General features: G+C 44.7%; 1 protein-coding gene across 2 annotated transcripts in view; it reads left to right on the top strand.

The window, feature by feature from the left end:
• The window catches only part of SMYD1 (SET and MYND domain containing 1), a 52,455-nt gene extending 33,047 nt beyond the window's left edge, over positions 1 to 19,408 (top strand). Inside the window, exons 5-10 of one of the 2 annotated variants that reach the window (XM_043512715.1) lie at positions 2,701 to 2,739; positions 6,419 to 6,611; positions 13,443 to 13,535; positions 14,488 to 14,651; positions 17,075 to 17,243; positions 19,041 to 19,408. In XM_043512715.1, coding sequence (XP_043368650.1) covers positions 2,701 to 2,739; positions 6,419 to 6,611; positions 13,443 to 13,535; positions 14,488 to 14,651; positions 17,075 to 17,243; positions 19,041 to 19,199 — 817 coding nt within the window. In that variant the 3' untranslated portion in view covers positions 19,200 to 19,408. The remainder of the gene's footprint in view (positions 1 to 2,700; positions 2,740 to 6,418; positions 6,612 to 13,442; positions 13,536 to 14,487; positions 14,652 to 17,074; positions 17,244 to 19,040) is intronic. The other variant, XM_038399841.2, reaches the window with a different exon arrangement.
• The last annotated feature ends 7,204 nt before the right edge of the window (positions 19,409 to 26,612 follow it).

Genomic DNA, 26,612 nt, shown 5'->3' on the forward strand with positions numbered 1-26,612 from the left:
GGGTTTGTCACATCTTGTTTTCACAAAAACTAAATGTTGGGCCTAAATCAACTGAACAGTGTCCCCTTAATTATCTTCCTCGTGCACCAAAACAGGGAGCTTTAAGGTTGCCAGGAGTCGGATTGAAACCGTTGCAGCATCTACTGACCATTCAAGCTTCTACGCCCACCAGTGGGAATGAGAAAAGAACAGGAAACTGCTTTGTAACTGTTAGATTTGGGGAGATAGGGCCTGATCCGAAGACTCTCATGTCAATGGGAGTCTTTTCATTGATTTCAGTGGGCTTTGGATCAGACCTATGTCATTGCGATGGGACCTTATAAGAACCTAGATAGATAGCGAAGTATTGAGGTCAACAACTCTCACATATGATCTTGGCTCTTTGGCAGCTATGTGGGGTAGTTATTGATAGTTTTGTTTATTTGGCAGTATGTTTATTTTAAGTTTGTACGCCCGTGGACACATTCTGTTACTGAATTTAAACCATATGATTATTTTTTTAAAAAGGCATTTCAGTTCACTTTCAATAGGCACTGCACACCAGGCCTGGGTTACTTGTAGTGCTGTCATGTCAAGTGTTTGCTTTCAAAAGATGGAGACCATTTTGAGCTGCATTCTAATCTCAGATGTGTGGCAAACACTGGCTTGTCTCTTTAGGACTCCACTACTGTGCATATACCCCACATATTCCCCCGTGAATGAGGGTACATGCATTTTTTTTAATCTCTGGCAGGAAGAGGGCTGGGGATGTTCTGAGGCAGACACTCTCCAGGGAAATAAAGCAAGAATAGATTTCAGGACAATATTGGTTCCCTGCTCCTAATAAATGTCCTTGTTCAGTGCTACAAGAAAGTGACTCCTTCTGTGATTATTTGCCATTGACACATGACACGGCTGCACAGACCTGGGCTTCATGCTGCAGATCTACCTAGGGCCTGGGCTGTAGGAACTTTTCCTCTCTGCCCCCAGGATGGCAGTGGAGCTTCTCTATGCTTGCTACTCCAGCCACAGCAGTAGGACCAGCTTCCATACTGCCTGGATGCCTCTCCATTGGGAGGGATGGCCCAAGAATCCATGTGATCCCCTCATCCTGCTCCCAAATGCTGACTGTGCAGCCATGGGCAAGGACTCCTTCTGGAGCTGGCCTCTTCAAGGCACAGGGGAAGTGCACTTGCCCCATGGGCTCACCAGAGCCTGCCCTTCTGTACTGTGGCATAAGTGAGGTTTTGCTGCAGACAAGGTCTCCTGGGCCTCCATACTCTGGGCTATGCTGAGGAAGGAGTTGCTCCAAAATGTGCGAGCACACTGGCAATCGGTTACATAGGCACACATCAACGCCCACCACATCTCTGAGCTTAGAATCTGCTCCTTTGCTTTGAACATTGCTGTTTCTCATGTGTCCTGAGGCCTATTACTATTTTAGTTCTAAATTTCCAGGGCCCTGTGTGGAGTGAGTTGGAGGTCTCAGTACAATGCTTAGGAAACCAGTGTTCATATGACAAACCAAGGGGCTCTACAGCTGGCAGCTTCAGCTGAGTTTCAGAATTAACTTCCCTGGAAAATGTGGAGGGTTTTTCTCCATGAAAAGTCATACATTTAAGATGGTTTAAATCATGACTTTCCAGATGATGTATTATCTGGTTAGTTACTGCTCTCCCAAATCCCCTCTCAAAGAAAATGTCCCAGACACTGGTATTCTCCAGATCTCTGTGCACAGTTTCCACCCCAATGAATTACCAAGACTTGCAAAGTGGGTAAACACGTGAACAAATATCATGTTCAGGACATTTGCTGACCACTTGCGGGAGTCAGGAAGGACACTCTGCACCCCTCTTGCAATTGGCCAGGTGCGTTATGGCAGTTTCTTGTCTTCTTCTGAAACCCGAAATAGGTAATGGGGCCTGCTCTCATGAAAGTCAATGGGTATTTTACCATTATTTTTAATGAGGCTGATCAGATATGATCATTTCTATGTTTCTAATAACTGGGGCTGATTTTCCTTTCACGCTGGTTTTAAGCCAGTGCATATCTATTGGTGTCAACGGAGTGATTCATGATTTATGGAAAAAAAATCAGATCCATTCTTTCCATAATGTTGCAAAACATGAGTCTCTCTCATCCAGTGACTAAGGTTATTCATATATGCCCAGTTCCTTGCAGGTAAAACCTGTCGGTGGCTAAACTAACTGCAGACAGAGCTGATTCCCCCTTGACACTCACATGCACTCTTGTGCAGAATGCTCCTTAAGTCACAGTGCCAGGACAGCTGCCAGCTAAAATTGCCCTGGGCCTAGGGTGACCAGATGAAATGGACAAAATATCGGGACACATCAGGGGAGCAAAAAAAAAAAAAAAAAGCAGCCAGAGCAGCCAAAGCTGCAATATCAGGACAAATGGCGTCCCAACATTGCATCGGTCAGGATGCGAGACAAAGAACTAAAAATTGGGACAGTCCCGACGTTTGGTCAACCTATCCGGGCCACCAATGACCGATTTGGTTACAGCTGCTGTATAGTGACAGCAGAGAGCTACATCACTTCAGACTCCACCCTGCAACTGGATACGTGTCTGTCTCTGGGGCCTCTGTATGTCCCCCGGACCGTGAACAACGAATGTTCCTTATACTGTATGTGCCGATTCCATTTTGCTTGTGTCGTACGTGTACCTGTGTAAACTGCAGATGTTTGTTTTGTCTTTCAGTCATGAGGCTGTAAGATCAATGTTCCACACACAGATGAGGTGGGTTGGTGTTGTAAGCATAAACCTTCCCCTTTGACCTTCCCCTCTGACCCTGTGTTAACTAAAAGCCACAAGTGACAATGATGAGGTTTGAAGTTGCCTCAGTTTATGAATAGTTTCACTCTCCCCATTGTCGGAATGTAAATGTTTTTTCAGTCCCATATGTAAAGCCCCACTAAACCTGAAGCCTCCCTTTGTAACCTCTGCATTTTGTAGTAGATTAAAATAAAAGCTGACATTATTCAGTATGCTCAGACCTGCCACTTGTTAATGCCCTCTCTGTCTCCTCATTCCTTCCTTCCCCTGCCCTCCTTCTGTATTTCCCTTCTGCACTCTTCACTCCTGTTCTCTCAACTACAGCAAGAGCATGAAAGTCCAACAAGGCCTCGCTAACCTTGCCCAGCCCCAAATAATTGCAATAAAACCTGGTTTATTATGAGATGAGAAGTGATTGCATTACTGACAAACTAAATACTCTGTGTTTCTTTGTAACAAAGAGTTCCCTCTGGATGCACTGATTACAGTGGCAACACACTGAGATTTAGATGTCATCCATTTTTACCTTTACAGTTGTTCCTGTTATGCCTTTTTATGATGCCACTGTTACCTGTTCAAAATATTTTCCTGTGTGGTGTTTTAAAAGGATTTTTAAAGGTGTATTTTGTTTTTTAAATTCTCTGGTTACCTCATTGCACTTGACATATTGCAATCTGTTTAGTTTAAAGGGACACTGTTGGCTTAACCAGGGCTTTGAAGCTATGCTCTGGCTCTGCCCCAGCTCCAGGCAAAAACCTGCAGCTCCACTGCTCTGGAGCTGCTCTGCGGGCTCTGCTCCAAAGCCCTGGTCTTAACATATATGATCCAGAATCTCAACATATGTAAACCAGCATAGCTCCATTGACTTCAATAGGATCTGCATGCAAAACAAGCAGGCAATTCATTGTCATAAATTAGAACTGAAATATTTTAAAATGATTTTCACCATTAATGTTGTTTGCTTCCTCAATGTATTTCCATGAAAATAGAATAGTGAGTTTCATGTTTGTTTACAGACATTATATCTGGTCAACTTTTTGGCTGTTTTGTATCAGCACACTGGGGCAATGCTCCAGTTATAAACACTGCGAGTTCATTGGAATTTTGGAGGAAGAAGGGAAGGTCGTGGGAGCAGTTTTGTTGATCTTAAAGTCTTGTAAAAACCCTGTTTTGAGCCTATATCAAGCAGACAGTGTCCCTGTAACTGTATAGTTCCAAACAATTCCTTGTATTTCTTTTTCCCCCAAAAAATGTTGCCAGTTCCCTCTATGGTACGGCTGGCTGGTTAAAAATATCTAAACATCTACTGTGCTTGGGCTACCAAAGCACCGTCAGAGTTCAAAAGCTTGATTTTGTTTTTCCAAGTTTATGAAAGGTCGTAGAGAAGGCCATACTAAGCCTGAAAAGGGATGTGCATATATGTAATCCTTCACCATGGATACTGTACCTTATGCATTTTCTCCTTAGACTCATAGCTGGTTGCACCTTACTCGATGTATATATAGTACTTTCTCGTGAGATAACTAGTAGCTGTCCTTTTTGATGGCATGTTCAGTGATGAGTCTAGTATGAGAGAGCCTGCTGATATAATCTAATGCCAACAGGTAGTCAGGGCCAGCCTCAAAGGACGAGTAACTTAGGTAGCAGCCCTAGAATTTTATGGCTGAGAGATTCAAAATGGCAACCCCTGCATAGTTATGGTCAAACATAGGTATCCTCTGCAAATTTTAATCCTCTTGGAAAAATGCAGTAATGAAAATCACTGTAGTAGATTTGCTCCATCCCTTGAAATTTGTCCAGGTATGCTTTTGGCTCTATTTGCCTTAGGTGCCACTGTTTAAATGAAAGCGAGGAGTTCTCATATGACCTGTCCTGTTCTACTGAAGTCAGTGGGAATTTTGCTATTGACTTCAATAGGAGCAGGCTCAAATCTTTAGTAAAAGAGGATAACTCTTTGAATTGTTTCAGTTCCCACGTCCCCACCTTCCTCCCGCTCAAGTTTGGTGTGCTGCACCATTTAGCTCTGCCGTTTACAAACTAATGTAATTACTGCTGCTTTCAAGGCAGTGAACACTCCCGATAGTGCTTTATCCTGCTCTGACAGCTGGGGGTTCTCTGGATATGATTTGCTGAAGAATAGACCTCATTTGCTACAAATCCCCAGGCCTCGTAGAGAGGTACGCAGCCCTTGATGCGTCATGCAACTAGCCAGCTGAGTCATAGCAGGATTGGGAGCATGGCGATAGATTAAAGCAAGGTAAAATGTACTGTAGATCTGGTCACTAGACTAGCTCCATCTTGCTGATACGTAAGCATGCTTAGCTATGCACAAATACAATTTGCCTGCTAACTGGCGTTGTGGGAACAGCCCTGGGCTCTGTTCCCAAAAATGTAGTGATCTAGTGCTAAGAATGGCCAGAGTTGTTAATAGGTGGATGGGGAGAAGTGTCAAAAAGGGTAGAATAAAGGAGAGAGATATATATAAACAACTTAGTACTTTTAACCATCTCCAAGGGCCTTATTTACAGTCTCTTGATGGAGCTTTCCCCACCTTAGATAGTAACCCCACCGCTGGGCTAAATTCTCCTCTCACTAACACCAGTGCAGCCTGTTAACTTCAGTGGGGTTTGTACCAGTGTAAAGCAGAGGAGAATTTGGCCTGCTCCAGTGAAACAAACTATGGTGGACTTTTGAGTATCCTGGGTCTTTTAAACACATTCTAGGAGATGAAATGAAGATGCAAAGTACTGGCTCTTTAAGGGGGTGGTCTGGCATCGTCCCTCAGCTTTCACCACAGTACGGTAGTAGCAATTGGTATTTTCTGAATGGTCATTGAAGACAACAGTAAAACGCTGGCAGTTAGAGACATGGGACAGTTTTGTTAGGAAACCTGAAGCCCATGTGGGATTGGCCTCACTGTACATTTGAAGCATGGCCATCTTCACTGAAAGGTTTGCCAAATCTTTGAGTAGAGATGGGTGAAGCAACGTGGGGAAGTCACTTTCAGATTCCTAATTCAGGGCTTTGGAAAAAATAAAGAGTTTCCCACCTTTCAGGGATCCACCCCATGTTTTACACTGAGTCCAGTTTGGCCAGGGTGGGGTGGCCTGGGGAGGCAGTTTAGTCAGTGCTTTGTGAATATTCACATTGTGTAGACATGATCAGAAAGGCTAGTTTTAGTGGTAGCCGTGTACTATCAAGTGTCAGTGCCTTCATTTGAGGAGATTCCCCAGTAAACTGGGACACATCAATGGCCCGGAACCAAAGACCCACATCAGCTCCCCTTAAACATAATAAAAGTTTGTATCTTAGATTCAGCCCCTAACTATATAAGCAGATCCAGATCTGAATATCACAGTTCATTTACTACTTTCAAGTGAACTTCTGGTTGGGACAGAGAGAGGGGCAAGAGGCGGCGAAGGGTTTGGACGAGGCGTTTTGTAGTGGGAGTTAGAATAGCTGAAGTGCTGCACAGCTGTGTATTTTCTTCAGCATTCGAAAGGTTAAAGTGGTCCTTTAAGACAATGATTTGCCTATTGGAGGCAGGATCTTTAGTGGAAATTGTCCCTTTCAGTTTTACAAACAGTGTCCTGGACTTGAGATGTCACTTTCTAATTCCACATCTCTTCTTGTCTGACACCAGAATCGAGCTGCGTGCGCTGGGTAAGATCTCACCCGGGGAAGAGCTGACTGTCTCTTATGTTGATTTCGTCAACGTCAGCGAAGAACGGAGGCAGCAGCTGCAGAAGCAGTACTATTTTCACTGCACGTGTGAGCACTGCCAGAAAGGGATCAAAGATGATCTGATGCTGGCTGTAAAAGAAGGTGAAAACAAGGTACATCACTGACTTTGTTCGCAGCTCTCAGTCATGGGGCGATGCTTCTTCTTTACTATTTGTATTGCAGCAGACAATAGGGGCTACCGCCCAGGCAATAGGAGACTGGGTAGGCCAGACCTAACCCAAGCAAGTCAAAAGGAAGTTTCCCTGGTTACAAACACAGGGTCTAGGTCAGCGTTTCGGCTGCCAGGGGCTTTTCTTGGGTAGTGATTGGGGGAAGGGGCAAAGCAGCAGTCTCTCCTCTGGGGCTGCCAGGAGGGGTTGGGCCCTGGCCTCCTCTGGAGCCACAAGCACTGGAGGAGCAGACAGCCAGTGTGAGTTTCCCACCTTCCTGGGGGAGGTGGGACTCAGGCTTCTGGCTTCAGCGCTGGGGTGGCGGATGGCAGGGTCCGGCTCCGTGGCAGTGGGCTCCTGCCACTTGCTCTGACTGTGGGGCTTTGAGCTCCAGGCTTTGGCTGCCCTGCAGCGGGCTCCATCCCCCGGCTGCAAGACTCTATCCCCAAGCTTACCACCCCCCTCATCGCCCCTGCTGCCTCCCTACTCACCTCCCATCCAAGGCTTAATTTGGGCCCCAGCTTGCCAGGGCTGAGTAAGTCTGCTGTGAAAAGTGATATTTGAATATTTGTCAATATCACTTTCACTGCCTCCCTGCTAGCTAACAAGTCTGCTGCTGTGAAAAGTGATGTTAACAAACATACAAATATCACTTTTCACAGAAGCAGACTTACTAGCTAGTAAAAAAAAAATGCAACCAAAATAAGCAAAAGAAACAATAATAATAATAAAAAAAAGACAAGAACATGTAAAGACCCTATATTTGTGTTTCTATTCTGTTTAGGTTCAGTAAAGAATAGAGACAACTTGCATTATTTTTATTATTGAGTCTGCAAAAAACCCCTACATCGAATCATAGAATATTAGGGTTGGAAGAGACCTCAGGAGGTCATCTAGTCCAATCCCCTGCTCAAAGCAGGACCAACCCAACTAAATTATCCCAGCCAGGGCTCTGTCAAGCTGGGCTTTAAAAACCTCTAAGGATGGAGATTCCACCACCTCCCTAGGTAACCAATTCCAGTGCTTCACCACCCTCCTAGTGAAATAGCGTTTCCTAATATCCAAGCTAGACCTTCCCCACTGTAAATTGAGACCATTGCTTCTTATTCTGAATGTAAATAAATAAGTAACTATGATTTGTACACATATATGTGCATCTTTATTTGTTTTTCATAAAGTTAAGTATTTTAGGAAAAATTGTCTGAGTGGCCACCAGCGAGAGTTGGTGGCCACACTCCGAGGCCACCAAAAAAATTGTTGTGAGAACCTTTGGCTATGTCTTTGGGGGTGACTGCATTGGGTTGATTCTCTGTGGGGAGTTCACACGACAGGCTATTTATCTTTTGGGCAGAAGCATAGTGACTTGTATTTATTTATTATTCAGCGTCACACGAGTTCGTGGAAGAATAGATTATGATAGCATGGCAAGTTTGTGGGATGTCTTGTAGGTATTAAGCTGTTTTCCTTGACAGGCTGTTTTACTTTGTGATGGTGCTGATAGCTCCTGATTACATGTAAGTGGGAATTTTTTCCCTTGATTGCTGTTCTCTTTCTGAGCTAGCTTTATTCACACAATGATCAGTTGAACTACAGTACGGACCTAGTCCTGCAACTTTGCACTCATGCAAGTAGTATCCCTGGAATCAGTAAAAGCTTGATCCTGTAATGTGAGTCCTGTACTTGATTTTGTTAGAACTACTCCCACAAGTAAAGGTTTACAGGATCAGGCCCTAATTGAAGTCAAGGGGACTACTTGTACAAACTGGAACTACTCACATGAGTAAGGGCTGCATGCAGCCCGTAACTCCTACTAACTTCTGGGAGACCACTGCAAATTAAACTGTTGCTTAGTTTCTATTATTTGCTGTAGTAATTCATCATGTACTAGTAAATTACCTGTCTTTATTCTGTATCTGTGGCCACTTGTACCACACTGTGGGGTCGGAACATCTCCAGCAATATCTTCAGAAATATAAGATCTTTCTACAGCACCTGCTGTTAAACCTTTAGGCTACATCGACAAAAGGAGTGAGGGGATGCGATTCCCCTGCTCATGTACATATACTCTTGTTAGTTCTTATCCAGGTAGCATGTGTATAAATAGCATTGTAATCATGGAAACACCGATACTGGAGTGGAGGCACAGTTTAGCTGTACTGAATACCTACCCACTGGTTTTCAGGTGGGCTTATACTCAGCATGGCCTCTGCGGCTCCTCATAGTGTAGACAGAGCCTTAGTGAGCAGGGAGGGCTTGTGTGTCTCTGTGTGTGTGTATGAGTGGGGATCTGCTATACACACAGTCAGCGTGTGTCACTTTCAGGGTAAATATTTTCCATATCTTTAGTGACCTCATGGAAAAATCTCCCTGTACCTATGCAAGGCCTGGGATTTTACGTATTAAAAATACTCTCCATACATAGGTAATAAATCTTGGTATTGACCTTAACAGGAGACAGAGTCTGCTTGCTGCCCAGCTTGTCTACATTCTCCAAATTCAGGCTCAATCCCCAGTTAGTAGCAGCCCTCACAGCTGCATGAAAAATGCCTTCTGAATATATGCTGGAATGACAGTTTACATACTTGACAGCCATTCCATTCTCTGATCCTTCACCCCTTCAAATTAGTGGCAAAGCTTCCATTGATTTCAGTGGGACCGGGATTAGGCTCTTAGTGAAGGCAGGAAACAGCTTTCATTTGACAATTCATGTAGGCAAATGGGATAACCCCTCTTCCCCTCCTCCCTGCAAGCATGTGCTGCTACTGTTTAAGTGACATTTCAAGTGCCCATTATAGGAGTCCCTTACTTAGACAAACAACTTGCATTGATCTCAAAATTCCTTTTGAACAAAGTCTGCAGGACAGGATAGGACCCCAATAGGTCTACACAGCAGCCGGAAGGTGTGATTCCCAGCTGGGCTAGAAAGGACATACGCTAGCTCTGCTTGAATTAGCATGCTAAAAATAGTCATGTGGGTGTTGAGGCACAGGTAGTGGCATGAGCTGACTGGCTGAGTCCAAGCCTGCCTGGCCCCCCTGACCACAGTCTCATGGCTAGCCTGTGTCACAATGTCCATATTGTTATTTTTAGTGTGAGTTTGAGCAGAGCTAGCATGTGCCTGTCTAGCTGGGCTGGGAGGCATGCTCTCACCTGCAGTGTATACCTATCCCAAGAGCACTATTCAGGCTTAAACCCTGGTTAAAATATTAAAACCTGGTTACCTTCAGTAGTTTCAGTCTTTTAAGCTATAACTCTGTATATAGGCTCTGAGTAAAAGACAATTCTTGTTCCTTGTATTGTAAACTTTCAGGGCCCTTTCTAGCCTGGCTGTCATTAGGTGGCCGCCTTCACAAATTTAGCAAAATCTAACACAAAGATTCCCCAAGCCTCCCGCAGTCCAGATGTTAAAAGCAAACAACAGGACAAACCTAAAGCGCTGAATCCAAACCCCTTCCTCTTTCAGGAGGGATCAAAATCTATTCCTTAGGTCCAAACCCAGGATTACTGCTTTGGTTCTTGGTCATATAACAGTGTTGTCAATTTTATCATGAATTTCACAATAAAGGGTGGTTGGGGTTTTTTTTTGAAGTCCCACCTCAGGGCACCATGTGATTATAAAACAACTTCAGTTTTCCTTATAAAACAAAAAAAAGTAGATTTCTAGCCCTTGTGATTGTGGAGAAAACTGTAGCATTTAATTTCAGAAAGGGGGACTACACAAAAATGAGGAAGTAAGTGAAACAGAAATTAAAATGTACAGTGCAAAAAGTAAAATCCCTGCAAGGTGCATGGAAACTTTTTTAAAACACCATAATAGAGGCTCAACTTAAATGTATACCCCAAATTAAAAAACATAGTAAGAGAACCAAAAAAGAGCCACTGTGGCTAAACAAAAAAGTAAAAGAAGCAGTGAGAGGCAAAAAGGCATCCTTTAAAAAGTAGAAGTTAAATCCTAGTGAGGAGAATAGAAAGGAGCATAAACTCTGGCAAATGAAGTGTAAAAATATAATTAGGAAGGGCAAAAAAGAATTGAAGAACAGGAAGCTAAAGGCTCAAAAAGTAATAGCAATTTTTTTTAAAGTACATCAGACGCAGGAAGCCTGCTAAACAACCAGTGGGGCCAGTGGACAAACGAGATGCTAAAGGAGCACTCAAGGACGATAAGGCCATTGAGGAGAAGCTAAATGAATTCTTTGCATCGGTCTTCACGGCTGAGGATGTGAGGGAGATTCCCAAACCTGAGCCATTCTTTTTAGGTGACAGATCTTCAGAACTGTCCCAGAATGAGGTGTCATTAGAAGAGGTTTTGGAACAAATTGATAAACTAAACAGTAATAAGTCACCAGAACCAGATGGTATTCACCCAAGAGTTTTGAAGGAACTCAAATGTGAAATTGCAGAACTACTAACTGTAGTCTGTAACCTATCATTTAAATCAACTTCTGTACCAAATGACTGGAGGATAGCTAATGTGACGCCAATTTTTAAAACGAGCTCCAGAGGTGATCCCAGTAATTACAGGCCAGTAAGCCTGACTTCAGTACCAGGCAAACTGGTTGAAACTATCATCAAGTACAAGATTGTCAGACACATAGATGAACATAGTTTGTTGGGGAAGAGTCAGCATGGTTTTTGTAAAGGGAAATCATGCCTCACCAATCTACTAGAATTCTTTGAGGGGGTCAACAAGCATGTGGACAAGGGGGATCCAGTGGATATAGTGTACTTACATTTTCAGAAAGCCTTTGACAAGGTCCATCTTTGACAAGGCTCTTAAGCAGAGTAAGCTGTCATGGGATAAGAGGGAAGGTCCTCTCATGGATTGGTAACTGGTTAAAAGAGAGGAAACAAAGGGTAGGAATAAATGGTCAGTTTTCAGAATGTAGAGAGGTAAATAGTAATGTGCCCCAGGGGGCCTGTACTGGTCCCAGTCTTATTCAACATATTCATAAATGATCTGGGAAAAGGGGTAAACAGTGAGGTGGCAAAATTTTCAGATGATTCAAAACTACTCAAGATAGTTAAGTCCCAGGCAGACTGCGAAGAGCTACAAAAGGATCTCTCAAAACTGTGTGACTGGGCAACAAAATGGCAGATGAAATTCAATGTTGATAAATGCAAAATAATGCATATTGGAAAACATAATCCCAACTATACATATAAAATGATGGAGTCTAAATTAGCTGCTTTACCACTCAAAAAAGAGATCTTGGAGTCATTGTGGATAGTTCTCTGAAAACATTCTCTCTATGTGCAACAGTAGTAAAAAAAACCTAACAGAATATTGGGAATCATTAATAATGGGATAAATAATAAGACAGAAAATATTATATTGCCTCCATATAAATCCGTGGTACACCGACATCTTGAATAATGTGTGCAGATGTAGTTGCCCCATCTCAAAAAAGATGTATGGAATTGGAAAAGGTTCAGAAAAGGGCAACAAAAATGATGAGGGGTATGGAGCAGCTTCCGTATGAGGAGAGATTAATAAGACTGAGACTGTTTAGCTTGGAAAAGAGACGATTAAGCGGGGGATATGATAGACGTCTATAAAATCTTGACTGGTGTGGAGAAAATAAATAAGGAAGTATTATGAGAAGGAGTAAATAACACAAGAACTAGGGGTCAACAAATGAAATTAATAGGTGGCAGGTTTAAAACAAACAAAAGGAAGTATTTCTTCACCCAACGCACATTCAACCTGTGGAACTCTTTGCCAGAGGATGTTGTGAAGGCCAAGACTATAACAGAGTTCAAAAAAGAGCTAGATAAATTAATGGAGGATAGGTCCATCAATGGCTATTAGCCAGGATGGGCATGGATGGTGTCCCGAGCCTCTGTTTGCCAGAAGCTGGGAATGAGCGGCAGGGAATGGATCACTTGATGATTCCCTGTTCTGTTCATCCCATCTAGGGAACCTGGCATTGGTCACTGTTGGAAGACAGGATATTGGGCTAGATGCACCTTTGGTCTGACCAGTATGGCCATTCTTATGTTCTTATGGCAAAGAATTGGGAACCCCAGAAACTCAAAAACCAGAAGGCAAAGAAAAAGAATCCAACATTAATTAGTTTTTAAATCTCATGATTTTTAAGACAATCTCAGTATTTTGGGGGTCTGACTTGTGGTTTTGGAATTCTTGCAGCTGTCATTCCAGCATGGAAAGCTGGAAGGGGCCAGTTTTTAAGGCCAGGTGGGAAGTCATGTTTTGGCCCAAATGCTGACATTTTTTCAAGTATGTAAATAAAATATAGGGTTAAATTTCTCCCTGGTAGAACTCCATGGAAGTCTCAATCAATGGCCCCAATCCTGCCATACGCTGTGCACATGCAGCACCTAGTGACTCCGTGTAACCCCGCTGGGGTCAGCCTGTTCTCTGTCTCCCATGCTCAGTCTCTTTCATTCCCCCGTGAGGTTTGCAAGAGTCTCCCAATTGCCAATCACTAACTTTTGACATTTTGCAGGAACAAAAAAACCAAACCAAGCCCCCCAAACCACTCAGGTCCCTTCCTGTCACCCTACCCTGCTACACCCTCGTCCCAGTGAGAGCACAATCAGGTCATATCTATTCAGTAGCAGCACTGAGTGGCACTGTAGATTAGTACAGGTAGGGGCTGATCCTGCTCCCGTTGAAATCAGTGGAAGTTTTACTATTGAGTTCAATGGTAGCAAGCTTCAGGACCTCAGTGTGGCAGCTGGTTCTATTCCGGGGAGCATGGGTGTAACTTCAGAAGTGAATTCATTTCAATAGCTTTCAAATGCTGTCCCCAGCCCTCCCAAGACGTAGTGAAGGAAGTTCTCCAGTTCTCCAAGGACACCCTGGAGAAGATCAGCAAGGCCCGATCCGAGGGGGTCTACCACGAAGTAAGTCACAGTGTCTTTGGTCTCTTCTTGCTGTGGAACTTCAGGGAAAGGAAGCAGGCAGCTGATCTCACTGAGCCACTGGGCAGACTCAGTCAGCCTTTGTGTTGTCATATTAATGAAACAGTACTGCAGACAGGGGCACTAGTTGCACACTCAAACTGATGGGTCAGTTTGCTGATGTCAGTATTTATGGGGCAGACAATGCATGAATACACTCAAATTAATTCACCAATATTCACTTCCTTCCTCCCTGGATCATTCATTCTCGTCTGCCCATCTTGGCCTCCTCCACCTCTCTGTCCATAGCCTAACAGTGAGTGATCCTTCCACCGGGGCTGCCCATCTCACTGGAACGCTCTCATTCTCTCTCCACGGTGATAAAATAGGGATGGGACCAAGTCACAAGGGTTCTGAGCTGGATCCAAACTCCCCCTGAGTCCAAGGGAATCCAATCCAGTCCTTCCCCTCAGATCCATCTCACAGAGGATGAGCCTGAACCTCCAGGGATGACACTGGATCCACCCTTCACCAGCATGTGAAAGGTTCAGAGCTGGTGTCAATCTGGTCCCATCTCTCTGCTGATGCCCTTTAGTGAGGTGGGGAAGTTTGTGTGATGGCAGCCATCTTTGCCAACACACCAGGGATGTCCAGAACTAAAAGCATGAGCTAAGATCCAAGACTCCCTAGGTGAGGCTGCAATAATCTCATGTCCTTTGCAGATGGGGACAAAGGGGAAACCTGTGACTCACTCACCAGTGGGTTACATTTGCACCCTTCACTCTTACTTTCCTCGCTTGTTTATGACTGACTTTCTTTGGAGAGCAGCTATTGAGCAAATAGGATAAATGTGAAACATACAAGATACAACGCTCTGTCATGGTGGATGTGCAATTCTAGGGCAGGCAGTGCTGTGATGTTCTCTTGAACTCATTTGCCTTTCATGGGTGCCTAGGTTGTGAAGCTCTGTCGTGAGTGTCTGAAGAAACAAGAGCCTGTGCTGGGAGACACTAACATCTACCTGCTGAGGATCCTGAGCATCGCTTCGGAAGTGCTCTCCTATCTCCAGATGTTCGAGGAAGCAGCAGGCTATGCGAAGAGGATGGTTGATGGTTACATGTATGTGATCAAATCACCCATTTTCATGGTGGCTCTTTTTGACTCTATAATTTAATTAAGACGTTTCTAAAAAGAATCTGGACCTGACTCTGCTCTCACTTTACAATGGTGTAAAACAGGAGTAAGTCCACTAAAGTCAGTGGAGCAACACTGGTGTAAAACCTGTATAACTGAGTTCAGAATCAGGCCCTGCTTTTATCACCAAAGAGAGAGAGAGTTTTGCTCACTTTGTGAATGGAAAGCTCCAAAACAGGATCATTTTTCAAGGTATTTACATATAACTTCAGAGGGCAACTGGACAGGTTTAATTAACTCATCTCTTTTGTCTGAGAAGCTGCCCAGAGCTACTTAGATGGTGTCAGATAAATTGGACATGGAGAAGACCTATCATTATGTAAAGAACACACTGTGCTCCTGTAATGTGATCTCTGACTGGTAAAGAGATGCTACTGTGATAAGAAAACTGCTGGTGGATTGCACAGGTGTCCCCAAATGCAAATTTTTGCCTTGCCCTTTTACTTTGCACCACTTCAGGTCACATCTAGCCCTTGCTCCTGCTAGTAACTGTTCCTTGCAGTTTATTCCTGAGTGTCAGAGTCAGAGTTTAAGGCCAGAAGGGACCACTAGATCATCCAGTGTGACCTCCTGTATGGCACAGACCACCAACACCCACCCAGGACTCGCACACTAAACCCAACAGCTGAAGTCAGACCAAAGTAAATGAAACCCATGGAAGACTGGAGTATTATGTGTGACAGGCAGAGAACAGGAGGGACTGAGGTGCACCCGTGCCCAAGGCCCCCATAATGGCAGGGAAATGATTAAATGAGATACATCCAGATAATCTTGGCGAGTCACCTGCATTCCCAGCTGCAGAGGAAGGCACAACATCTCCAAGGTCCCTGCCAATCCGACCTGGGAGAAAATTCCTTCCTGACCACACACATGGTGATCAGTTATACTCTGTGCGTGACAACAAGAACCAGTCAGCCAAGCACCTGAGAGAGCAAATGCTTGATGCTACCCCAGAGCCCTGGCCCACCTCGCCCCAGTGTCCCTCGTGGCATCCCTGATGCTTCAGAGGAAGAAGATAAAAAAAACCCTCCCAGAATACACTGGGGAAGGAGGGGGAGAATAACCTCCTGACCCCCTGCAGCTGGCTTGGCCCAGTCCCATTTTAAAGGACTCAAGTGATGGGGGTAGGAGACAGGCCTTTAGGAAATAATATATATTCAGCTTTGTTTTGGCTGTTGACATTTTCCATTGTGAAATAGTCTCTTCCTTTGTTGGGGCATCTCCACCTGGAAGCTGCTTGCCTTCCTTCCAACAGCTGGCCATCAGGAGGTGATTGGCCAGAAACACCCAGTTGGTCTAGAAAGGGCCTCAAACCATCTAGAATTTCCTTCCATCTTAGCAGCCCAGCAGCATCTTATCCAGGTGCTTCCCCCATGTTGTGATAATTTTAATGTGATCTCCTTTTGGACAGCCCAATCATACATGATGGAAATTGCTGTAGCTACTTCTTTGCACACTCTGTAGCTACTTCTTTACTGAGTAAACCAAGTTTCTACTGCAAAGCCAGGAAAGCTATGGAGAAGTGGGTTGGGTTTTATTCTGTTCAGGCTAAGGCGCTCCAATGTTTTTCCTCCCTCATACTAAGTGTAGCTCAAATGACAAAGTGAGCACAGATTCTTAGAAATCACAGGTTTTAAAATCATACACATTAGAAGTGGAAAAGGCCTATTGCATCACCTAATTCATCCTCCTTTCAAAGAAAAATTGTTCCCAAGAGTGTGTTTGCCATTTTGTCCAGTTTCATTTTAATGCCTTTGACCACTGTTGTTTGATGAGAGGCAGCGTGGTCCACGGGAAGGGTCATAAGCCTGAAAGTAGAACCTGCATTCAAGTCTGGCTCTGCCGCTGATCTGCTAGGTGACATAGGGAAAGTCATTTCACCTTGCTGTGAGTCAGAGTTCCCATCTGTAAAATGGGGACAATGATACTTTCCTTCCTTTGCAAAGTGCTTTGTGATCCACAAATGAAAAATGCTACATAAGAGCTAAGCATTAGGTTTAAATGTGATTTCAAGCAATTGCTCACTGTGCTGGAACTGCAATGTTAGGGGCATAGCATTGGATCCTGATTGCAGTTATATCGATGGAATGTGGTGTTACAAACCTTCGGAGCCTGTATCAGACCCTGTCAGCATGTTGTTCCTTCCCAGCCAGGTTGTGCCACACTGAGTAGTAGCTCCCACTTCCAGCAGTTCGACTGATTTCAGTGGGGCTACTCATGGATTGAGGTACCGCTCAGTGTGAGTAAGCATGACAGAATCTGTCCCTCAGTAAACAATGTTTTCAGGTAATATTTACATTTGGAAAGTTAGACGCTCCCCACAATGAAATTTCTCAATGTTTTCTCAGGAAAATATACCATCCCAACAATGCGCAGTTAGGGATGGCAGTGATGCGGGCAGGGGTGACCCATTGGCATGCCAGTCTCATTGAAGCAGGGCATGGCATGATCTGCAAAGCCTATGCTATTCTTCTGGTGACCCATGGACCTACTCACCCAATCACCAAAGACCTGGAGGTAGGTGGCCAGTGTCTCTCGGACATTTCCTATTTTGACATGTGTCTGTGTAATCTGGTTTGTTGTCATTGTATATGAAGAGTTAAATTTAAATAAATGGTAGAAGCAGATGCCTAAAAAGCTGGGAACTGATCATATAAAGCTTGCTTCGTGCAGCATGATGTTAATATGTTTTCCATTAGATTATACTGGAGCTGGTTAGAAAATGGAATTCTTATCCTCTGGGACATTCCAACGTTTTAACATTGGTTTCATCCCAAATGGGGAGAATAAGTCAAAATTCAGTATTGAAAACCTTCATGGAATGAAAAGCGATAAAAAAATTGGAAATGTTGAAAGAAGATGTTGATTTGAAATGAAGTGTTTAATTTTGGAATGTCGATTTGAAACAAAAATGTTCATATCTAACAGACATTTGGACTAAAAGTGGACATTTTTAAGTAAAAATTGTCAATTCAAAGCAAAGTGTTTCACTTCCAAATGCAGCATTGGGAAATTAAAAAATGTGACATTTTCCGATCAAGTTGTTTCGCTCACCTCTATATTAGCCACAGAGCAGGATGTAGGCTTTGCTGCGCCTTTGGAGAAGTGACATGTTCTCCTGCCAGCTCTGTCCTCACCTGAACTTGGCCGGTGACGCTGTGACTCCTAGGTCAGGGATGTGTGTGTGTGTGTGTGTGTGTGTGTGTGTGTGTGAGAGAGAGAGAGAGAGAGAGAGAGAGAGAGATGCATAGGTCTTTATACAACTGCCCCAATAGTGTAGGGCTAAAGCCACTGCCAAATATGCATTTTATTTCCTCAGCCCATAATAAGGGGCAATGTGTTGCTGTGCTCTCCCAGGAAAAGAATTGTCCTTTAGGGACCCACTTCATTCCATTGTAACGCTGACGGGCCCCAGTCTTCGGTGGGTGGGATCAAACCAGGGACCTCTGGAGCTTAGTGCATGAGCCTCTATTGCATGAGCTAAAAGCCATAGGCTGTAGAGCAGACTTATTTTATCTCTCTCCTTAAGTGGTCTTGGTGCCACGCAATGGGACAGAAGCCCACACCCAGGAGGTGTGTGGGTAGATATGCTTTCCCTTTGCTCCCGGGATAGTAATTTGTTGCTGGCCTACAGAAGCAGCAAATTACAGCCCTCCTTTCTTCCTGCCGCACTGACTTAGATCAGTTGTCTGGTGTATTGGAGGATGGAGTCAAGGCTCTGCCCATTCCCTGTTGTTCACAGCCGCGCTTCTCTAGGAGGAGAGCAGTGGGCTTACAGCACCCACTTACCCTTGTGTGCCTGGATCCAAGGCCAGCTAGCCTGCAGAAGGGTATAAAGGGAATCCTTAGCACCCCTTCTCTGCCTGTGCAGGCACAGAGGCAGCCCTGTAATCTAGCACTGGCAGTGAATTTGTGCTCATGAAGAACTCTGGGTTGACAGCTTTGGGAATGGGAACCTGTATTTGTCTGCAGAAGAACCACAGCAGACAGTGGCAGTGCAATCTACCCCACACTGCCTCACCACTAATCAGCCTGGTCTAGGAGGGACCGTGATTGGGTTTAGGAGAGCAGCTGAGTCTCTATGTCTAGGCAGCCTTTGGCCTCCTGGATGAGGGACAGGTTATGGAACTGGACTGAGGTCATCCTCCCTTGTCACATGGGCCACTGAATATTCATTAGATGGCACAGATGTTCAGCCATCTAACAGAACTGGGGAGCAGGAGGCCACTGTCCTACCTTAGAAGGTACTTTATTTCTTTACTTTGAGAGACATTGTAGAGTTTTTACCACTTGGCCTGTCATTCATCCCTGCAGGTCATGCGTGTCCAGTCGGAGATGGAGCTGCGCATGTTCCAACAGAATGAGTTCATGTATTACAAAATGAGAGAAGCAGCCCTGAAAAACCAGAATATCCAAGTTATGCCTGAGCCCACCAATGAAGCTTCATCGGGCCTCTTCCACATGAAGCAGTAACCCCAAAGCTTCCAGTTATCTGTATTACTGCACATCTGGTAGAACATCCACCCTTTTCTTCCACATCTGAAGAGTGCTTTGTGCTTTGTAATAAGCACCATGCCATCTAATTAAGAATACTTATATGTCCTGAGACAAGTACTCTTCCAGGAGCTCAAGGCACCAGCTAAGAAATATTTCACAGGAAATAGATCTTGTTTCCACAAATAGAAAGGTCATTATAGCTTCGCTTCCACAATAATTCATTTTAGGTCTAGTTCTCTTCATATAAGGCCAAATCTTGAAGTCCCTCACTTAGACTTTCAGTCAGTTCTTTCTCAAGCAAAACTTCCACTGGAATCAGCAGGTGCTTGCCCAAGTGAGGATGGGGATAGACCCCAGTAAAAATGAGGATGTCCTACAGTGTTTGACCCAAAGGGAGTCTTGTCTGTGTGAGGATTGAGTGAAAACTGAGGAAAGCTATTAGGATTTATCATTGAGGAAGTTTTAAGTAAAGACACTTTTCCTGCCATTTTTCTATAGTTCAAAAACGATTTTGTAGTGTAGGACTTAACCTGCCAAATGGAGCAGACTTTAGGCAGTACTGTGACCAGTATGCAGATTAATTAGAGATCCTACCTTCGGTAGAAGAATTTAGGTACCATTAGGACCGTATAAACTAGAGTGACAATGGCTCAGTTGACATTGCCCTGCCAAGTAAAAAGTGCATAGACAATGGTTTAAATCTCAGCATGAATGAAATCAAAGCAGGTTAGGACGGTGATCAGAAATGGGGCTCTGGTGTTGGTCCAAACCAGTGGCCAAAGCAGATTGAAAGAGAATTGGGAGCTTCCATCACACCAACCAATGGGGCAGGGAGTGGCGGGAAAGCACTGCTTCCTTCGGCCACAGTGTGGGAACTCCCGTCTGCTGTTAGTGGAGGATGGGAAGATGTCCTTCTCACTGCTCGTACTTCCTTTAGTTCCCAGTCCCATCCTGGGCTGAAGCAATGTCAGCGTTCTAATGTGCTTTGGCCCCCTTCATGCTGGCCGACCAAACTGTGTTATGCTTATCCTGTTTCAATACAAGAACATTTAAACCATGCTTAAGCCTGGCGTGTAAGTTAATTTATGAGGCATGTGTAGCTGGGGCCTGCAGTGAGTACCACAGATGGATCTAATGTAGTATATAGCCAGGGGGTAACTTTAGGGCTCATGTGCCATAGGAACTGAACCCTGATGGGCGGGGAGTGGGTAGAAGGACAGTTTCTTTAGGAAGAGAATGACAGATGTCGTTGCCAATATCTTGTGTACTTGGTTTGATTCAAGAAATGTCAAGTTCAGCTTGGACTTATCTGGTGGTAAGGAATATGGTCTAGTGTAAAGGGCAAGGGAACCAGCATGATCTGTGTTCCAATCTCGCCTCTGTCATTGACTTTGGTAAAGTCAATTACTCTCTCTCTAGCCAAGTTCAGAGTTGAGTCTAAATTTCAGCTAAAAAAATGTGAACTCTGGTGAGGCTGGAAAGAAATGTAGATTACATCAGTTTAGATTCACCTTTGTATTTGACTTTGTGCCACCATTTAATAGGCAGCAGGTTTAAAACAAACAAAAGGAAATATTCTTCACACAACGCACAGTCAACCTGTGGAACTTATTGCCAGAGCATGTTGTGCAGGCCAAAACCATAACTGGATTCAAAAGAGAATTAGATAAGTTCATGGAGGATAGGTCCATCAATGACTATTAGCCAAGATAGTCAGGAATGCAAACCCATGCTCTGGGGGTCCCTAAGTCTCTGTTTGCCAGAAGCTGGGAATGGGCAACGGGATGAATCACTTGATGATTGCCCTGTTCTGTTCATTCCTTCTGAAGCACCTGGCATTGGCCACTATCAGAAGACAGGATACTGAGGTAGATGGAACATTGGTCTGACCCAATATGGCCATCCTTATATTCTTTTGTTCACCATCTGTAAAGTGCAGGTTCATAGATTCCCAGGCCAAAAGGAACCATTGTGCTTATCTAGTCTGACCTCCTGTATAGCACAAGCCCGAGGATTCCCCTGAATTAATTTCTGTTTGAATTAGATCATGTCTCTTAGAAAAATGTCCAGTCTTAATTTTAAAATTGCCACTTATGGAGAATCCACCCCAAACCCTTGGTTGGTTGTTCCAATTGTTAATTACTCTCATTAGTCTAGCCTGAATTTGTCTAGCTTCAACTTCCAGCCAGTGAATCTTGTTCTACCTTTGTCTGCTAGATTGAAGTGCCCACGCAGGTACTCATAGGTTGTGATCAAGTCACCACTTACCCTCCTCTTGATTAAGCTAAACAGACTGAACTCCTGGAGTTTAATTGGATACCAATCCCATCTCACAGGAGTGCTGGGAAGATTAATTAGATAATGTTTGCAGGGTGTTAAGTGTTGTTGATTTTCACTGCTGTGGAAGAGGAACAGCCATCTGACAACCAGCTTTGCCCCAGCGTGCATTAACAGTGTCTCTTTAAAAATTCCTGTAACTCATGCTATACAACAGATGCACCTACAAAACAATTCTCATCCGCTGTTAATGAATGCTAGACCATGACCATGCTGCTAACATCATCCTTGGGACTGGTTTGGGTTCTGTACAGTGCCATTAGCAGGTTATGTCACTAAGGCTTTTGGTTTTTTATGTTAAAAAGGAAATACATTAGAAACAGCATTTTTAAACAAAAAGGTGTTTTCTGTCTGTCTGTATTTCAGAAATCAAATTCTCCAAATCTTCAGTGGTGAGTAGCAGATAAAATTAATGGCATATTCAAGAAGTTTCTCATTACTCCTGACCAGATAGGCCAGTGAAATAAGGCCAGGTTCTTATCTCATGTTATCCATTGACTTTGCTGCAGTTACTCTAAATTAAAATGGGTGTAATGCAGATGAGAATCTGTCCCATTACATTAGTCCATTGTGTGTGTGGAATCTGCCTGGCCGATCCCTGATGATACAGGGGGTGAAATTCTTTCTTGAGCCCTACAGTGAACACTTCACATCTTTAAGCATGAGAATTTCCTACCTGCTGTTATTGTCCACAGCTGCTAATGTTCTTAAAAGTCATAAAACTATTCAGGGAGACAAGGTAGGTGAGGTAATATCTTTTATTGGACCAACTTCTGTTGGTGAGAGAGACAAGCTTTCAAGCTTTACACAGAGCTCTTCTTCAGGTCTGGAAAACATAGGGCAAGTCTACATTTAAAATGCTGCTCTGGCACAGCTGCGAGGCTGTAGCACTTTAGTAAAGATGCTCTAAGCTGATGGACGAGAGCTCTCCTGTCGGCGTAGTTAATCCACCTCCGCAAGAAGCAGTAGCTCTGTTGATGGGAAAAGTGCTCCTGTCAACACAGTGCTTTCTGCATGGTTTAGGTCGGTATAACTACGTCACCCAGAGGTGTGGATTTTTCACACCCCGAGCGATCTAGTTTGGGTGACCGGACGACAAATGTGGAAAATTGGGACGGGGGTGAGGGGTAATAGGAGCCTATATAAGAAAAAGACCCAAAACTCGGGACTTAACCTTTAAAATTGGGACATCTGGTCACCCTAGATATAGTTATACCGCAGGGGTTCTCAAACTGGGAGGTCGTAACCCCACAGGGGGTTGCGAGGTTATTACATGAGGGGTCTCAAGTTGTCAGCCTCCACCCTAAACCCTGTTTCACCTCCAGCATTTATAATAGTGTTAAAAATATATATAAAAAAGTGTTTTTAATGTATATGGGGTGGGGTGGTCTCGCTCAGAGGCTTGCTCTGTGAAAGGGGTCACCAGTATAAAAGTTTGAGAACCACACTCCTATTGGGGCCCTAATACGGGGTAGAGGTAGGGGGACAACTTACCATTTTGGAAACCATCCTGTTCTGCACATGGTCAACTGTAATGGGCAGGCCTAAGTGCTTCCTTTTAGCCCAAAGCTGCCCATCCATATGGGATGGTTTAGGTTGTGTTCCTGTGTTCTGCCACCCTCTGTTGGCCTGGATATCACACCTAGTCGGTATTCAGCATACTGGGCGAGCTGACAGTGTCACTTCCGAGACTTATGACTGACCATGGTAACTTTTTCTGCTTCTTTACTGCCTGCCAATGGCTGATGACCATGGTCTCTGTCTGTACACGTCTCCACTGATTGCTCGTTACAGATCATTCTTTATCCCCACATAGCTGGATGAACAGAATGTTGGGAATCATTAAGAAAGGGGTAGATAATAATATCATATTGCCTCTATATACCTCCATGTAGGGTCGTCCCTAGGAGGCCCAGGACATAGGCACTGAGTTTCCTGCATGGTCCCCCTGGCTCCGTCCAGGCCCCGACTCCACCCCACCCCTCCCCCCAAGGCCCCACCCCGCCACCTCTTCCTGCCCCCGCCCTACCTCTTCCCTGCCCAGTTCCGCCCCCTCCCCTGACCATGCTGCACCCTTACCCCTCCCATCTCCCCCCAGTGCCTCCAGACACCGCAACACAGCTGATCGGTGGTAAGCATTGGGAGAGAGTGGGAGGCGCTGATTGGCGGGGCCAGCCGGCGGGCAGAAGAGGTGCTCGGGGGAGGAGGAGGTTGGTAGAGGGGCTCCTCCTCGCCCGCTGGCCCCCTGCCTCACCTCCCTGCCAACCTCCTCACGAAGCGCGGGGCCCTCAAAAGCACGGGGCCTGGGGCAGTTGCCTCATTTTGCCATACTCTAGGGATTGCTCTGCCTCCATGGTACACCCACATCTTGAATACTGCATGCAGAGGTGGTTGCCACATCTCAAAAAAGATATGTTGGAATTGGAAAAGGTTCCGAAAAGGGCAACAAAAATGATGAGGGGTATGGAGCGGCTTCCGTGTGAGGAGAGATTATTAAGACTGAGACTGTTCAGCTTGGAAAAGAGACGACTAAGGGGGGGATATGATTGAAGTCTATAAAAGCGTGAGTGGTGTGGAGAAAGTGAATAAGGAAGTGTTATTTACTCCTTCTCCTAACACAAGTCACCAAATGAAATTAATAGGCGGCAGGTTTAAAACAAAAAAAAGGAAGTATTTTTTCACACAACGCACAGTCAACCTATGGAACTCCTTGCCAGAGATGTTGTGAAGGCCAAGACTATAACAGGGTTCAAAAAAGAACTAGATGAGTTCATGGGGGATAGTTCCATCAAAGGCTATTAGTCAGGATGCGTAAGGATGGCGTCCCTAGCCTCTGTTCGCCAGAAGCTGAGAATGGGCGACGGGATGGATCATTTGATAATCACCTGTTCTGTTCATTCCCTCTGGGGCACCTGACATTGGCCACTGTCGGAAGACAGGATACTGGGCTAGATGGACCTTTGAGCTGACCCAGTATGGCTGTTCTTGTGTTCTTATGTTGATGGGCTGACACATACAAGCACCTGTCTCAATTGGCATGGGAGATCACAAGAGTTTCCCTGAACCCAACTGGCATTGTTGTTAGCGCTGTGGGAACAAATTCTGCCCACCAACAGAATCAGCAAAAATTCACATTTCATCAAACATGCATCATGATTTTTCCCCATGGCAAAAGGGAGGTGAAAGAAATGATTCTCCATTTTGTTTGAAAGTATATATGAAAGATGAACCAGGCACAGCTTTGAGATAGAGGCATGAACTAATACCTCTGATCCCAAAACTAGGGGCCAGGAACTCCTGAGTTCAAATCCTGGATCTATCACAGTTTTTCTTTGCTGCCTTGGACAAATCAGTCACCACTGCTTTATCTGTGCAAGGGACATGATATTCACAACTGGATTAGGGAGTCTTGAGGATTAGCCAGGTAATATCTGTACAAGATGCTGAGAATTAAAAGCGCTAAGTAGTCTACGAAGGAATAGAACAAAAGAGAGAGGAAAAAACTACTCAACTTCTGTGGGCGGGGGTCATCAGAGCAGCTGCGGTGAGCTAGTGTCAGGAGTAGATGAATCAGTTAGACAAAGGAGCTGACAATGGACACTAGAAATCAAAAAGATGGAAGAGATGAATCTTGTGTGAGTAGAGCCCCTCCCTCCAAACCTGATTGGCTGGGGGGCGTGCCGCTTAAGATGACCAGATATCCCGATTTTATGGGGACAGTCCTCATATTTGAGGCTCTCTCTTATATAGGTGCCTTTTACCTTCCACCTTCTATCCTGATTTGTCACCCCTACTATCTGATTGTCCTAGTGCCGCTGCAAAACAAGGACACAGAACTGGCTACTGACCGTCTGGGAGGGTTTGAGCTAATAAGAGATTGGGGCGGGGCAGCAGGGACACAAGCAGGAAATTTGGAAGGAGGAGAACAAAGAAGGAGCAGCTGCCCCAGGAGGAGCAGAACCAGCAGCACAGAAGAAGAGGCAGGCAGGCACCAAACAGCCACCTGGACAGCTGAGACCATGCAACAGGACTCACCGCTCTGAGTGCATGGTGCATGCTAGCTAAGTCTGGGGGCAGTGAGCTGTAGGGTGTACTGGGCAAGGGACTCTGTGGAACCTCTGCCAGAAATCTGTCCCTGGGCTGATTCTTTATGGTATACTGGGGGCAAAGCAGTCTGTAACACCACCTAGAGGTCTTCCCCTGGGTTTGCCTGGCATAAGGGAAGGTGGTGTTCTATCATTAAGCATGGTACTTTTTCCAGAAGTTTAACTCTGATGCACCTAGGATGGAGGGTTGGTGTGTGCATGGGGCTGGGACCCCTTCTCCAACCCTGGGAATCCCCAACCTGACACTTGCAAGTAAATTGGAGAAAATTCCTCTGCAAGGTAATTAAGGTTTAAAAATAAATTCCAGACTCTCCCGCAGAGAGTCTGAAACTATGACTTTGAACGGCTGAATTCATGTCAATGGGTGTAACTCAGAGGCCAATGGAGACACTTTAAATCCCCAAACTGTTCACTGTTTGAATGCCCATCACATGTAAGGTAGGAAGAGGGAAGATTGTATTATGAAGATCTACCATAGTGTTTCCCACAGAATGGGGCATGCCCCGCTGGTGGGTGCAAAGGACTAGTGAGGGGAGAGGGTTGTGGAAGATGTGTACATTAAGATGGGTCAGGCCTTTAACAACCCAGTGAGGTTGAAGGGGGTGTGTGTGTGTGATTGGTTTCATCTTCCTGAAGCTGTGTTCAGTTGTATAAATGTTTGGAAACATCATCTTAATGGGACATTTGATACCTGAAAAGATACTGGAACAAATTATTCAACAACCAGTTTGTAAGCACCTAAAGGATAATAGGGTGATAAGTAATAGCCAACATGGATTTGTCCAGATCAAATGATACCAAACCAGCCTAACTGCCTTCTTTGACAGGGTTATTGGCCTAGTGGGTTGGGGGAGCAGCAGACATGATATATCTTGATTTTAGTAAGGCTTTTGACACAGTCCCACATGACATTCTGATAAGCAAGCTAGGGCCGTGAGGTCTAGAG

The sequence above is a fragment of the Dermochelys coriacea genome, chromosome 4 (assembly GCF_009764565.3).
Source record: "Dermochelys coriacea isolate rDerCor1 chromosome 4, rDerCor1.pri.v4, whole genome shotgun sequence".
In the NCBI taxonomy this organism is placed as follows: domain Eukaryota; kingdom Metazoa; phylum Chordata; order Testudines; family Dermochelyidae; genus Dermochelys; species Dermochelys coriacea.